The sequence below is a fragment of the Caloenas nicobarica genome, chromosome 1 (genome assembly GCF_036013445.1).
Source record: "Caloenas nicobarica isolate bCalNic1 chromosome 1, bCalNic1.hap1, whole genome shotgun sequence".
Classification (NCBI taxonomy): Eukaryota; Metazoa; Chordata; class Aves; order Columbiformes; family Columbidae; genus Caloenas; species Caloenas nicobarica.
The window spans coordinates 64,015,148-64,029,489 of NC_088245.1; the positions used below are offsets into that span (position 1 = coordinate 64,015,148).

The 14,342-nt window shown below is 47.7% G+C and overlaps 1 protein-coding gene across 9 annotated transcripts in view; it reads left to right on the top strand.

Annotated features, from left to right (window-relative positions):
- The first annotated feature begins 1,135 nt into the window (after positions 1 to 1,135).
- LOC136003233 (protein mono-ADP-ribosyltransferase PARP12-like) overlaps positions 1,136 to 14,342 on the top strand; it is a 30,693-nt gene continuing 17,486 nt past the window's right edge. For 4 of the 9 annotated variants that reach the window (XM_065658638.1, XM_065658640.1, XM_065658641.1 and 1 more), the window contains exons 1-7: positions 1,144 to 1,394; positions 4,205 to 4,340; positions 4,819 to 4,939; positions 6,071 to 6,161; positions 7,394 to 7,469; positions 8,234 to 8,364; positions 10,137 to 10,288. In XM_065658638.1, coding sequence (XP_065514710.1) covers positions 1,339 to 1,394; positions 4,205 to 4,340; positions 4,819 to 4,939; positions 6,071 to 6,161; positions 7,394 to 7,469; positions 8,234 to 8,364; positions 10,137 to 10,288 — 763 coding nt within the window. In that variant the 5' untranslated portion in view covers positions 1,144 to 1,338. Of the gene's footprint in view, positions 1,395 to 2,840; positions 2,884 to 4,204; positions 4,341 to 4,818; positions 4,940 to 6,070; positions 6,162 to 7,393; positions 7,470 to 8,233; positions 8,365 to 10,136; positions 10,289 to 11,189; positions 11,515 to 13,267; positions 13,420 to 14,342 lie in introns of those variants that run through there. The other 5 variants (XM_065658642.1, XM_065658643.1, XM_065658645.1 and 2 more) reach the window with 5 other exon arrangements.

Genomic DNA, 14,342 nt, shown 5'->3' on the forward strand with positions numbered 1-14,342 from the left:
GTGCAGCACAGAGCTCTGCTTGGGCTGACCGAGCCTGCCCCTTGGTTTGCACTGGTTTGGGTCGCTGCGTGCGGCGCTGCGTGCTGCAACCCCCCGAACACTGCGATAACCAACACAGAGAGCGTGTTGGGAGATGCTCCCACTTTCTGCATTGAGTTTTAGGGTTTGCTTTGCAAGGCAACACTGGTTGAAGTTTGATTGCGGGGTGACAATAAAACCGTGGCAGATGTATTGTTAACCCTCTCTCCCCCCTCTTCCCCCTTCAGCCCCTCCCTCTCCCCGCTTCCCACTAAGGACAGGTGATTGGGAGGGAAAAAAGGACAGAGAGAAGAGAGTTGGAAAAATTAAAAATGTTTTACTAATGCTACCAATAAAAATAGAGAAAATAATACAAAATATACAAAACCAATCTTGAAAGTCCCGGCAACTGCTCCGGCAGGTGTAGGGCTGGCACCCGAAGTCCTGGACTGGACTCTCCAGCCAACCGGAGCTGGATTCAGTCCGTCACTAGGCCTCAGTTCGCAGGGACAACTCACAAGGTCCTCTCCCAATGTCGGCCATAAGGAAAAGGGACGAGATCCTCGTGATCCCCCACTTTTATATGAAGTATGACGTGAATGGGATGGAATACTTGAGTTGGTCAATTTTCAGTTCACCTCCTGCCTGCATATCTTGCGGGATGCATCATTATCAATGACCTTGCATTCCATTGCTATGTCTACCAAAACATGTATCTAGCTTTCAGGAAAACTGCAGTTAGTAAGAAGACTTTAGCTGACAGGGAAATTCACTAAAAGAGAAACTTGTTTTTAACAAAACCAGGACAACTGGCTTTTGGCTTTCAAAGAGTGATGTTCAGCAGAAGCTGCTCCCAGCAAGAATCTTGAAAGGCGAAGGTCCTGAATATCCCCGGCTGCTGGAAGGATGGGAGGAATGTGGGAAAGGTAAGAGCTGGTGTGCAATGAGAGGAACCAAGCAGTGGGGGTAAACTATGCCAGTTCGTAGGGTTGTTGATTTTACCGATGCGTCTGCCAAAAACATCAGCTGTGCCTGGCTGCTCTGCTCATGGCTGGCAGATGCGCCTGCGTGCATGGTGCAAGAGCCGGAGGGAAAGGTTACGCAGTTCCACTTCCAAAGGGTCAGCGGCAGCGGAAAGGCACCCGTGACGTCCCGCCGAGAGAGGCTCCGGGAGAGACGGCGAGGTACAGACGTGCGGTTGGGAGTTCACGAGGAGCTCTCACAGGCCAGTCGTATTTTATTTCCCAAGGTCTCATCACACCCGGGGGAACTTTCCCATGTGCAGCGAGAGTTCAGAGGGCTCGTCCGACTGGTGGGGACATGGCTGATGCCCTCGGCTGCTGGGAGTGGTGGCTGGGCAGCCTGATGGCAGGACCGTGAGTAGGGGACATGGACAGATGGCGTGTGCCGGGCTCTGACAGATTTCCCCCGGGTGCTGGAGTGGGGGAAACAGAGGAAGCAGGGGATTTTACAGTTTGTGGGCTTGGCTTTAAGGTCTGCTAGAAGGATACCTTGCTTGCAGTTAGCCATACCGTAAGCTGTGTTTGTGTCTTCGTTAATTCATCCTTTCTTCCATGTGAGGGAGAAGTGTGTAAGAGAAAAAGTGGCATGAGGTTGTACAAAGTTTCCTCTGTATAAAGCTATTCTTTCGGAGATATAAAAAACAAATTTACAGGCTACCTTTCAGTTGCACAAGACCAGATAGCGAAATCTTCAGCAAAAGCTGAAGGACACCACCTGTCTTGCCAGTCAAATATCTCTGTCTGCTTTTTTAAGTGTTTCACTTCTCTCTCTTTCTATTTGGGGTTAGTTGGTGAGCAGAAAATCCCTGCAAAGGGCAGAAACGCTGGCAAGTGAAACCGAAAGTAAGGCATAACTGGACATTTTGGAAAGCTGATGGGGTGGGAACACGAGCCCTGGATCTTGGCAGGGGTGCCGGCAGGGGTGGGCATCCATCTACGGCTTGGGGAGAGAGGGAACAGGGATGGGGGAGCAATGGAGAAAAGCTGCCTGGAAACATCATCCCACCCCACTCCCTTGCTTTCTCTCCCATTTCCCCTCCTCCCCCTTCAAACCCCACACTCAGTATGCACAAACACCAAATTCTCCTGCGGCTGCAGGGGCAGCAGCAGCAACAAGCTGCTGCACAGCGGGGAGAGAAGGGGCAGCTGCATCCAAACAGAGCTCCCAGGAGTGCTGGATCTCACGAGTCTCCTGCAATGGGATTTGAGAGAAAGTTATCTGGGAGCACTTTTTCTAGGAATAGGCCTGGCTGGCATTACTGTGTACAAAGAGGAATTGTGGTCTGAAGACAGCAGTGCAACAAGCCAAGGCTGCGAAGAAGACGAGACCTTCCTCGCTCCTTGTTCTGGCAGGCCAGGGACTGCCAAGCCTTTGTTCATGGACTTTTGCACTGTAACCAGCTCCGTGGGGGAGCTCCTTCCATAACGTTTTCCTCTGATTAGCCTGCTCTGAATACCCATGATCCCTACCAATGTGTGAAGGGCATCAAAGCAGCATAAACGATCGTTTCTAGTTTCTGTTTGAATGCCACGTTCAGATTGTCGGGGCAGCCCTGAGTAGCTCAGCCACAGACCCTTGCAAACTCCACAGCAGGCAGGTGGGCAGGTCTCGGCTGTGTGTATGTGCTCCACAGCAGGGTTGTGTTGTGGGAGCAGCCAAGTGATGAGATGCATAGAAAAATGTTGGCTGGGTCCAAAACTGGGACATTCGAAGGAGGCTGAAGCACAGCAGCAAGCAAAGTAAAATCCTCTGAATTTGAGATATTGGTGGCTTAGTGTTTCAGCTGCTTCTTTTTGTAGGTGCTGTGTCTCTGGGGTAGAGCACAGAGCAGAGACTTTGCTGGTAAGTGATTTTTTTTTTATTTTTCTCTCCAAAGAATTTGGCCTTGTCTGGCTGCCAGATGCCCACCCTGCTGCTCTCTCACTCCCCCCCTCAACAGGACAGAGGCACAAAATAAGACGGAAAAGTTCATGAGTTGAGATAAAGACAGGACAAAATCACTGGACAAAACAGACTTGACTTGGGGAAAGTTAATTGATTGGCAATTAAAATAGATTTGTATGGTGAGGAACAAAAACAAAAATTAGAACAACACCTTTTCCACAACCGCCTTCTTTCCAGACTCAACTTCACTCCATCATTCCTGACTTTTTTTGCCTCCGCTCTGGCCTCTCCTCCCCAAAGCGGCGCAGGGGGCTGGTGAATGGGCATTGACCTCAGTCCATAAGAGCTGCCTTCTACCATCATCCTCAAAAATTTTCCATGGCTCCTTTCCCATGGGCTGAGGTCCTTCAGGATAAGCCTGCTCTGGCATGGACTTCTCTCCATGGACATTCCTTCAGGGCATGTCCACATGCTGCAGTATGGGGTCCTCCACAGGCTGCAGTGTGGGTATCTGCTCCACCATGGCCCCCACAGGTTGCAGGGGGACAATCTGTTTCACCATCTGCAGGGGAGTCTCTGCTCTGGAACCTGGAGCACCTTCTCCTGCTTCTTCTTCACTCATCTGGGTGTCTGCAGGGCTTTTTCTCTCACATTTTTCTTCACTGCTGAACAGCTTTCTCAGAGGCACCATGAGCTTGGCAGATGGGCTCAGCTGTGTCCTGCAGAGGGTCTGTGGAGCCCCATGTTGGGCATGGGGCACTCCCTGGTTTCTTCTCACACAGATGTCCCTGCTGCCAGCACCTGGGCACCTGCACCTGGAATAGTACCTGAGTGGCAGCTTTGGTTTCCTGAGCGCACAAGGAAGATTGTCAGTGCCTCCTGAAGGCACTCTGACTTCTGCCACTGATCACTCCCTGCCTAGAAGCCAAATCTTGCTCCTGTTAGCCAGGTGGCACCACTGGCCTTCATGTAACGAGCTGAGTTTATTGTGTCAGGTTGTGTTTTCTTACAATGTATTATTTTAGAAAGATATATTTTGGAGAAAAACAGTGATCTGGGTCCAAGCCAGAGAGGTCAGAGTCACTTCTGTGATGCTGACTATTGCCCACAAATGTACAAACATCAGTTCCTCAGTTTTGGACCAACCTGCACTTCCCAGCTGGAGGGGTTTCCTTTTCTAAAGAAGTCATTAGACTTCTGACCAGACCAGGAATATCACACAGTTTGACAGCTTTGGAAAAAGACCCCTACTTTAACTGGATTTTTCTTCTGATGCTAGGGCTGAGGAAGCAGCCAGGCGTCGATCAGCTCTTCTGTGCCTCTGGTGTCTTCTGACTCATCCATCTGCTCCTGAAATGGAGTACGCCTGGTACTGGCTGGATGATTCTGGGCAGTGGATTGAGTATGGGGAACAGGTGAGATCCCTCTGCTGTTGGTGCCAAAAGCTCTTGTTAAGCCATCTTTGGAGAGTTATTTAGGGCATGTTGTTCTGTAGCTGGTGCATTTCACACATGCCGCTGGTGCCCTTGCAGCACTGCTCTGATGCCCTGGTGGGTTTGTCGTATTAATTTTCCCTCAAAGCAGTACTGCCACTCTGTGGAAACTTTTAAAGGACTGGCTTTGAAAGTGAGTGTATTTTCCAGAGATGGCAGAAGTCTTTTGGCTGAAGCTGAGCACACAGGCTGAAGGCTGCTTTGTTGCTTTTGCTACAAACAGCTGTTCTCTGTGGGGTACCCCTCCGTCACTGAAGAACAAAATGCTTGAAGTCTCGGAGTCCTAGTTCAAAATGGCATCTCAGGATAGGGGCCTGGGGAAACACTGGTGTTTCTCCACAGTGTCACGTAAACCAAAGATTGCTTTGCAACAGGTAAAATTCCCTTGTTCTTTTTGTAGCATCCGGATCACTGCTCTGCCACAGTGACATCTGCAGTTCTGGAGAAGGAATTTCTAGCTGACCGTAAAGGCATCGTGTTATTCAGGGCTGGTTCTCAGAAGTATGCCTTAAGCTTTGAAGGTGAAGTATTTCCTTGTTTTAAGTTCATCACACAGTGTAGCTGGCTTTGAGGTAGCCTCCCTCATGGTGAGTTGTCACCTTGTGTCTGGGCTTCTTTGAACAGGTCTTTTTCCTCCCCTAAGTTTTCTCCAAGCAGAACTTGAGCAGTCTGTCTGTTTCTCTGCAGTTTTGAGATGGCCTGCCTGAGCTTCTAGACTTGTACACTTATAGTCAAAAAAGCATTTCTGATAATATTGTATATTCTGAAGAAGAGCTGAGAGTAAACGCTTAATGGCACCTGGCTTTGGCATTTGGATTTATGCAACTAAAAATGACAGATGAGAAAGGAAAAAAAAAAAACCAAACCAAACCACGACAACCCCACTGAAAAGTCAAGTAGTGAAGTGAACCCATGGTAGGCATCTTGCAAGCCAGTTATGGGAAGAGAAAGCACACAGTGCAGCAAAGGAAAATTTAGAGAGAGAATGAGAAATGCTTTTCTGTTTCTGATTTATTTACCCATCTTAAAATTCCTGCTAGCTTTCCAAATTTTAAATCTGTTTCCTGGCATGAATAAAGAGAGTGGCATTTAAAGGAGGAAACAATGGATAATTAGCCATGTTACACAGCGTGTGCTCTGTGATATTGTTACAGGACCAAGAAAAGAGTACAGACTTTCCTCTTAGTACCACGTAACAATCCCACCCTGCCGGGAAAGCTAGATTTATGGCCTCCATTGGACTGAAAACTCTTCTCTGCTGTAGGCCTGACATCAGATGTGGTTTTCTCTGGCTAAGAGCCTTGATGTGAATGTATGTACAGGTGACGTTGGTGATTGGTTGTCTTTGAGCTTCCTTCATTACCTCTGTTAGCAGGTGGTTGACCTTGCTGGTCTCCAAGCAGAAGTAGCACAAGTGGGAATGGTTTCAAACTGTGGACTGAGGTGGGCATGGTAGAGAAAATACCACCATGCAGTATTCAGGGCTCCCTTTTTGTTTTGGTTTGGTTTGGTTTTTTGTTCTGTTTTGGTTTGGTTTTTGTTTGTTTTGTGTTTCTTTTTGGTTTTTGTTTCGTTTTTTTTCTAAACACATAAGACTGTGCCCCTGGACAATAAATTATCTAATTATTCAGTCATTGTGTTTTTCTTTCAAGATATGGCCCAAACAAATTTGAGGTATGGAACTCATAGAACAGTTGCCCGACTGCCAAAATTTCTGTACTCTGAATGTGGAAAAGACAGAAGGTAATATACATTCATTACTTAATAATCTCTCTAGATGACAGCACCTTTCTGCTAAGAAGTTCCTCCTACCTGTCTAGAATTCAATTTTAGATTTCTTCAATTAATTTTTAGACACCTTTTGCTGACTGGTTTAATGGCACATGTTGCGGTGACAGTACTTGTAAATTGTGCAACAGTTCTGTGAAGTGTGCTGGAGGGAAGGAGGTTTGGTGGCAGTCTCTGGCTCTACCCCTAGACTAGATTTGTTCTCTCTGTGAGAGAAAGGCCACACAGGGCTGACACAACTGTGCCAGGAATTCTTATTCTTGATTCATAAATCAACAATACACTAAGCTGTGCGCAGAGTAGGAGCAAGGGACTGACAGTCCCGAGGACTGTGGAGCAGATAGCTGCCATCCTCTGGAAAGCTGAGGATAAAATAAAACACAGAAGCACATCCCTGTAAATGAAGTGAACTGGATGCACTAATTTGGGATACCTCGTGTTTTTTTAAAAGGAACTTCAGCCTGACAGAATTTGAGCGTGTCTGCTATAAAAGGCAGTTGTGCTACTGCTTTATTTTAAAAAGAGCCTTGTTTCCTTCAGAAACTCAGCAGCAGACAGTGCGTTTGAAGCCAAGGGTTCCATTTGTGAGGGTTGGTTAAACCAAAGGTGGGTCGATTCAAAAAGAAAACGAACCTCAGCTCCTGAATGGGTGCTAATGCTCCTGTTGCCTGGGTTAAACCGCACAGGCCAGGAGGGCCTTAGCGCTGGACGCTGTTGAGCACTGAGCGGTGCCGTAGCTCCTGCAGGGCACGACTGCCCACCTGCAGCCTCCTGAGAGGCCTGGTCCTGGGGACAGGTAGGGGCAGGTCACCCGTTGTCTCCCCTGTGATTTAGAGATGAGTAGCCACATGGAGGGAGAGGACTCATGCTCCAGTTTCCTAGAGGTTCAAGCAGTATGTGTGGTGGGTTAGGTGGAGCAGTTGTATAAGCCACCCAGCTAGGAGCAGGTTACTTCTCCTTTGAGACTCTCCTACCAGTGTCTTGGCCTGCCAAGAGGGTCATTACTGTCTTGAGGATTTGTGTGGCAATCTAAACTGGAGAAAGGGATAATGGTTATGTTGAATGCAAAACAAAAGTAATAATCCAGGGATGCCTGAAGGCTGCCATAAAGCCAGCAGCTGGATCTTTTGGAAGGAGGATTGAGTTAGGAGTATCACGGAATGACTTGCTCCTTTTCTTTTCTTCAGACAAAATATTACTCTATCACATTTTGTCTGTCCTCCAGAATGGGACAAATCTGCACTGCCTGATATCGGGTTCAAGGTAGGTCTTTCCAGCTCTCCAAACGGGCAGGATGAACTGCGTCCTATACTGATTTTTCTGAGAACATGACCCAAGGCACTTGAGATGTTCTCAGCTTTTAGACATATTTTATAAGATAAACAACTACGAGGTGAAACAAGACTGACAGTTTCACATTTCAGTATAGATCTGTGTCTCCTGGGACGCTCTCTGAGATCCCCTACATACACCATGCAGGATAAAAAAATGCCCTTTTGGCCATTACTGGTCTAACCTGCCCTTTGTGCTCTCCCAAGGCACTTAATCCTCTGATAAACTGGATGACTCACATCTTAAGGGGGTGCTGCAGTATTTCCTCTGTTGATTTGAGGCAAAATGTTATTTGCCGCGGTAAAACTAGGGCTTAGTCCTCTAGGAAGGGAGCTAGAAGGAACTAAAGTGTCAAATTAAGATGCAACTGATATTGACTCTTTTCCAGCCTCAATACTGCTATGCACTTCATATTTAGGTTACTCTGAAGTAAAAACAATCTAGATACAGAGGTGTGTCCACCAAAGGAAGTTCACATGGGACTGCATTAATTTCCCTCAGTCAGTGCCTGCACTTCCAGCATGGGGAGTGGGAGTGAAGGTGGGAAAGGATGGTTAGCTCGAAAGACAGGAGAGGCTTGTGATTTTAATGGCAGGGCTTTTCCTCTGATGTGAGGAGGTTGATGAGTCCTTTGGAAGGATTGGGAGTTGTTTGTATCAGTAATCCCTTATTTTTGGTGTTTTTAAAATTTTCAGTTGGTAAAGCTCAGCGACACTTCCTGTGAATATGGAAAAATTAAGACGCTATTTGAGAAGACGATGAAAGATTGCTGCATCCACCAGCTGCAGAGGATCCAGAACCCAACACTTTGGCAAGTTTTTCAGTGGTTTGTATCTAGTTTATTTCATTATCCTGATGCTAGCAGAGGGCTGTATTTCCTGATCTATTGTCCTCCACAGTCTACATTAGGAGTCACCAGATCCAGCAGCTTAGCAGAGGTGTGACTGCCATGTGTCTGTGTGCCTGGGTCCAGCTGGTAACCAGGTTCAGCACGTCTTCCTCGTGTGCATACAGGCACAAACACACGCCTACACACAAAGTGTATGAACATGCACACCGCTGGCCATAAAACCCAACACAGACAGCACAGCACTTGTGCAACCATGAACAACACCAAAGGCCTCGTCCTGTTGCCTTCCTCTGGCTGATTGGGATGGAAGCCTCTGACTGGAGTGTATGCACATGTATGGGTCCCTCCAGGAGCTGGTCTTAGACACTCAGTCTACCCGTGTGGTGGCTCCTGGGTCCTCTCATCTCCAGTTATGTTCTGCATAAACACACATGTGCAAATGGGTCTCTGTAGACTTCATGGTGTCAGTGGTTGGCCCAGACCTCCTGGTACCTCTGCTGAGCAAGCTCAGACACTCTGGTCTCTCCAGCATCTGGCCCAGACTTATGACTGCCCCAATACCTGCCTCCCGGGCCAGCTACCCTCCTCACTAGCTGTTCAACCTTATATTGGCTAGTGATCGGACCCTTGCTTGCTGCAGTTGCTGGTGCTGTGGACATGCAGCTCCCCCCTGCGACCCACGGTCCCACCTCCAGTTGCTGCACCCAGACCCCCATACGCATGCATGCACGCAGACTTGGAGAGTCTATCACCCAGGTAAGAGTTAGAAATGGAATTTAATGAGAAGATAGGCAGCCCGCACTGATCAGGCTCAGGGCATGGCCAGACAAGCCTACTGAGCAGCCAGTTGCCTGTTTATACACAACCAGCCCTTTTTACCCCCTTATGGATCTATTTTCCCATGTTTGCTTGCCCTCAGTCCATTCTGTTCCCTCCCTTCTCCCACCGACACTTCTTCTGTTAAACAGTGCATTATAAGTCCTGTGCAATCCCCAGATGCTCTTCCCTGCTGTTCCATAGTGAGTCCCATACTCTCATAAGTGGTGTCCTGCTTCTGTCCATGAGCTTGTCCAGAGCCTTGCCATTGCTCATGGTGTTGGGTGGCCCCTGGTCCCTGCGGCTGAGGGTCCCCTGAGGCAGCCCTGAGAGAGGCCAGGGCTGGGGCTTCTCTCTCTGTTATTGGGCTATTGCGGTTGTCTCTGTGTTTTCTTTATGACATAACCTAAGAGGTTGCTTGTGAGGTTCTTGGTAGTGTTATTTAAAATGAGTTATTTTCCCTCACCATGACTTGACCTGTGGTATCTCGCGTTTATTCTTTTTGTTTCTTAGTCTCTTCCACATAGGATTTTTTAAAAAACAGGAATTTTTAAGTGGTAAAGATAGGGACAGAGATTATACAATCTTCACTGTAGCTTCATACAGCTCGGTTTTATAACCATATTTATGCATTCAGGATTTATATAACCTGGGAATTGACCAATTCCCAGTCAAGAGATGTTTGTCTCTTTACTCTCTCATGTGGTATGTAGTTGTGGGTGACACAGTCCATAGTCATGATGAGAACTTTTTGTTTTGCTGGAGGGAGCCAGCTGTGCAGCAGGGTACCAACAGAAGTGCAAAGCAGGCAGTAACCCCACTGAGAGTGGTTTGTGTCACTGTTCCTTCATGACCCAAAAGCAGGAGGAGTTGAGTTGGGAAATTGTCCTCATTTGAACCAGAGTAATGTGTCTTTTTTTTTTGGTTCCTAGGCAAAAGGAGCAAATGAAGAAGCTCAATAAATCAAAATCAGTGGATGAGCGGCTCCTGTTTCACGGGACAAATCCATCCCACGTGTCTGCCATCTGTGAGCAGAACTTTGACTGGAGGATCTGTGGGACTCATGGGACAACATATGGGAAAGGTACAAAGGATATAAAGCTACTACTAGAGAATGTCCATAGGAGAGCCATAAAGTTGGTGAAGGGTTTGGAGGGGAAGCCATACGAGAAGCGGCTAAAGCCACTTGGTTTGTTCAGCTTGGAGAAAAGGAGACGGAGGGGAGACCTCACGGTGGCTACAGCTTCCTCACAACGGGAGGAGGAGCGGCAGGCGCTGAGCTCTTCCCTTTGGCAACAAATGACAGAACCTGAGAGAATGGCAGGGAGATGTGCTAGGGGAGGTTTAGGTTGGACATTAGGAAAAGGTTCTTCCCCCAGAGGGTGGTGGAGCACTGGAACAGGCTCCCCAGGGAGGTGTCACGGCCCCAAGCCTGACAGTGTTCAAGAAGAGACTGGACAAGCCCTCAGACACATGGTGTGACCTGTGGGGTTGTCCTGTGCAGGGACAGGAGCTGGACTCAATGATCCTTGTGGGTCCTTTCCAACTCAGGATGTTCTATGATTCCGTGATTCGAAGTGTGGGTTCAGGGGCTGCAGCAGGGCGGGCTGCAGACTCTGGCCAGGCTGGTGGGTGGGTGCGACCGACTGTCCCTGACCCCTGCACTCCCGCCAGCAGGGCACTGTTGTCTGTGTGCCTTTGCATCGCTGCAGGCAGTATCAGCAGCAATCCTCTTTCAGAAGGGGCTAAAACCCCCACTATTTGCTGTTCAGCAAAGCTTTTGGACAGGTGGGACTGGGAGGCTGATGGCAAAATGTGGCTAGAGTCTGTCAATGCTTTAAAATAAGCTGATGTGGAAACACCTGGTGAGGTTGCATGTGGAGCAACCTGGGGTTGTTGAGTCACTGGCTTGTCAAAGTGCTGATAGCAGATGTTTGTTCCTTGGTTGATTTATTGGTTTACCTGTGGCTTTTTCTGGTTCCCAGGAAGCTACTTTGCCAGAGATGCCAGCTATTCTCACCAGTACTGTTCCTCTCAGCATGGTCACTACACAATGTTTGTAGCTCATGTTCTTGTTGGAGACTTTGTTCAGGGAAACCACAAATACCTTCGCCCTCCACCCAGACCTGGCAGTAAAAACCGACTTTATGACAGCTGCGTGGATGACCCAACAGACCCTTCCATTTTTGTTGTCTTTGAGAAGCACCAGATTTACCCTGCCTATATCGTGGAGTACAGAACTGGTGCCCAGTGCATGATCCTGTAATGAATAGTGGAATCTCCTTTAAATTTGCACTGAATAAATTACACTTTAGTAAATCTCTTTTTTTTAATGTTTGTTGAATATTAGTAGTAGCTTTAGACCATTTTGTAGCGCAGTGAACCAATATCAGTTCCCTGAAGGATTTTGGAGCATAGTTTTTTGGTAGGGTTATTCTTTTGCCGGTAGAAAGTGCTCAACTTTAATCTCCACTTTATCTCTAGTCTGAGTGGATGTACCTGCCTTGTGTAACCTGATGTAGTGACACCTTTCGCTGCTGGAAGCGGCACTGCTGAGTACATGATCAGCTGATATAGTCACTAGGGGATGATTCCTGCCTGTGATGGTGCTGATGTGCCACAGGGAGACTGGGTGGAGAACGCAGGAGGGAAAGTGAAAATACCTACATCATGGTGCACAGGACAGGAACTGTGGCCTGTCCTTCCAGTAAATGGCAGGAAGTTCCTGCATCCCAGAGGTTTTGTACCTAATGCTGGCAAGGAACTCTGCTTTGTTTCCTGGTCACGTTACTGACAGCTCTTCTCACCTTGTTCTTCTATATCAACTCCCCCTGCCTCTGTGACGCCTTGTCCTTGCTCTGTCCCCACTGGCTATATGTCAAGAGAATCGGGGATATTGCAGCTGCTGAAATTAAATCCCCACTGCACCATGACATTAGGAGTGAGGAGGTCTATGTTGAAGCTGAATAACAGCACACGGCAGTGTCCCACCAGGGCTGCAGAGCCAGTGCTTGCAGCAGTGGGCGGTGCGGAAAAGGGGCTTTGTGAGGGGCAGCCGATGGCACAGCCCCCCTGCTTCCCACCCTGCAGACTGGAGCTGGTGGTGGCTCTTTTGAGTTGTCCTGCTGCTGCCTGGCGCTTCTCCAGGCTGAGAAGCACCTCAGTGGTGTGTGCTCCAACTGGGGTGGACAAGGGAAAGCTTGGATGATGGACACAGTAGTTGAAACATGGTGGATAGTGGGAAAATATTTAGGATGAAACAAAACTTAATGGTTTATTTTAAAACAGACTTTCTGCATAAGCTGTTGTAATTCAGCAAAGGAGTCACAAATGGCTCAGTTGTCCATGCCATGAGTGGGAAGAAGCAAGAGTATAGATGTGTGTGGGATCTCATCAGCTTTCCTAAAGCCTGCTATCTTCAGGCACAATCATTATCCTTAGAAAATGTCAGAAATGCAGCTGACTGCAACGAGTCCCTGAGCTGCCGTATTTGGTGCACTTCCATGTCCCATCTCTTCTTGCAGGAAGCGGGAGCTTAAAGGTTGTTCATTTGCAAATTAGTGCTATAATCCTGCCAGCCACAGTAGAGAACTTTCTGTGCAGTCAGGAAGTAACGGTGAAAGTCACTGAAATAGGCTTTTTCCTGAATATGTAATAATTTTAATGAAAAGAGGGGAAGAGGAGAGGGGAGAGAAGAAGAGAAGAAGAGAAAGAGAACAGAAAGAGAAGAGAGGAAGAGAAAGAGAAGAGGAGAAAGAGAAGAGAAAGAGAAGAAGAGAAGAGAAGAGGGAAAATGGCAGCGAGTTGTCTGCCTCACATCTTTCTCAATAAGTGGTGTACAAGAGTTAATTGCTGTCCTCTGCTATGAATACCACTGCATTGGAAAACTGCATTTTGGTGACCTCTTTGACTAGTTTTTGTTGTTTGTCATAGATCTGCAGCCTGTGCTTTGCATAAACGTGAATCTGGGAATTTTTTGTACAAATAATAACAAAAAGTCTGTTTTGAGCAGTTAATTTTACAAACAGATGGGTTTATATAGAAATATTTTTTCAATTTACAGACTTAGAGCCTAGCTGTGGCACCCAGAGGGTGCTGTGCATGGGCAGCCTTCACCTCGCAATCACCCTCCCCTTGCTGTCTCCAAGCCCTGCACTCATGAGGATGGGAAAGGAATGAATAAAGGCCATTTCCAGCCATCACCCTACCTTGGTCCTTGCAACATTGTGTAAATTTGCTCCCTGACTTCATCAGCTTATGGAGTGGGCAGGATTCTGTGTGCGGCTTTTGGGCAGGATGGAGCTGGGAGATGGAGGAATTGGTAAGAGTTTTGCTGTTAGAGAAAATGCTGTGTGGAACGATGCCCTTGTACAAACCATCTATCACATAGGCGAAATCTGTTTCCAGCCTCCTTAGAGGCAGGAGAAAGTAAGTGAGACCCTGCTGAGGGGTAGGCCAGTCACTGAAAAAGGGGTTTTTGTTGGTCTGAAAAAGAGGAAACCAGGCAGAGAGGAGAGGACAGGTGTAAATATGCAGAGTTTGGAAGAAAAGGAGATTTTCCAATAAGTAAAAAATACTTCTGGCTGCAGAGAGAGTTCACACAATCCTCAATAATTAGGGGCCAGGTATTATACTCAGAAGATCAGCCATAGGGCTGGTGTGCACAGCTCTAATGGTGTGCTGTGGTGTGGGACAGCTGAGGAGTAGCTATTGTTGGCTTTGTAGGTGTCTGAGTACCATCTCTGAAGCAAAAGCGCTCCTTGAGGATCCCACACTATATCGAGGTCACTCTGCTACTCTCAGTTTGTGTCACTGCCAAAAGTAGTGTCCCTGATAGAACAAGGGGTAGTGGTTTTAAAATAAAGGAGAGGAGCTTCAGGCTAGACATGAGGAAGAAATGTTTTACACTGAGGGTGGTGAAACACTGGCCCAGGTTGCCCAGAGAGGTGGTCGATGCCCCATCCCTGGAGACATTCAAGGCCGGGCTGGACGGGGCTCTGAGCAACCTGATCTAGCTGAAGATGTCCCTGCTCATGGCAGGGGGTTGGACTAGATGACCTTTAAAGGTCCCTTCCAACCTCAACACTGTTCCAGTGTTTTACCACCCTCATTGTAAAAAAAAGTCTCTTCGTGAGTAG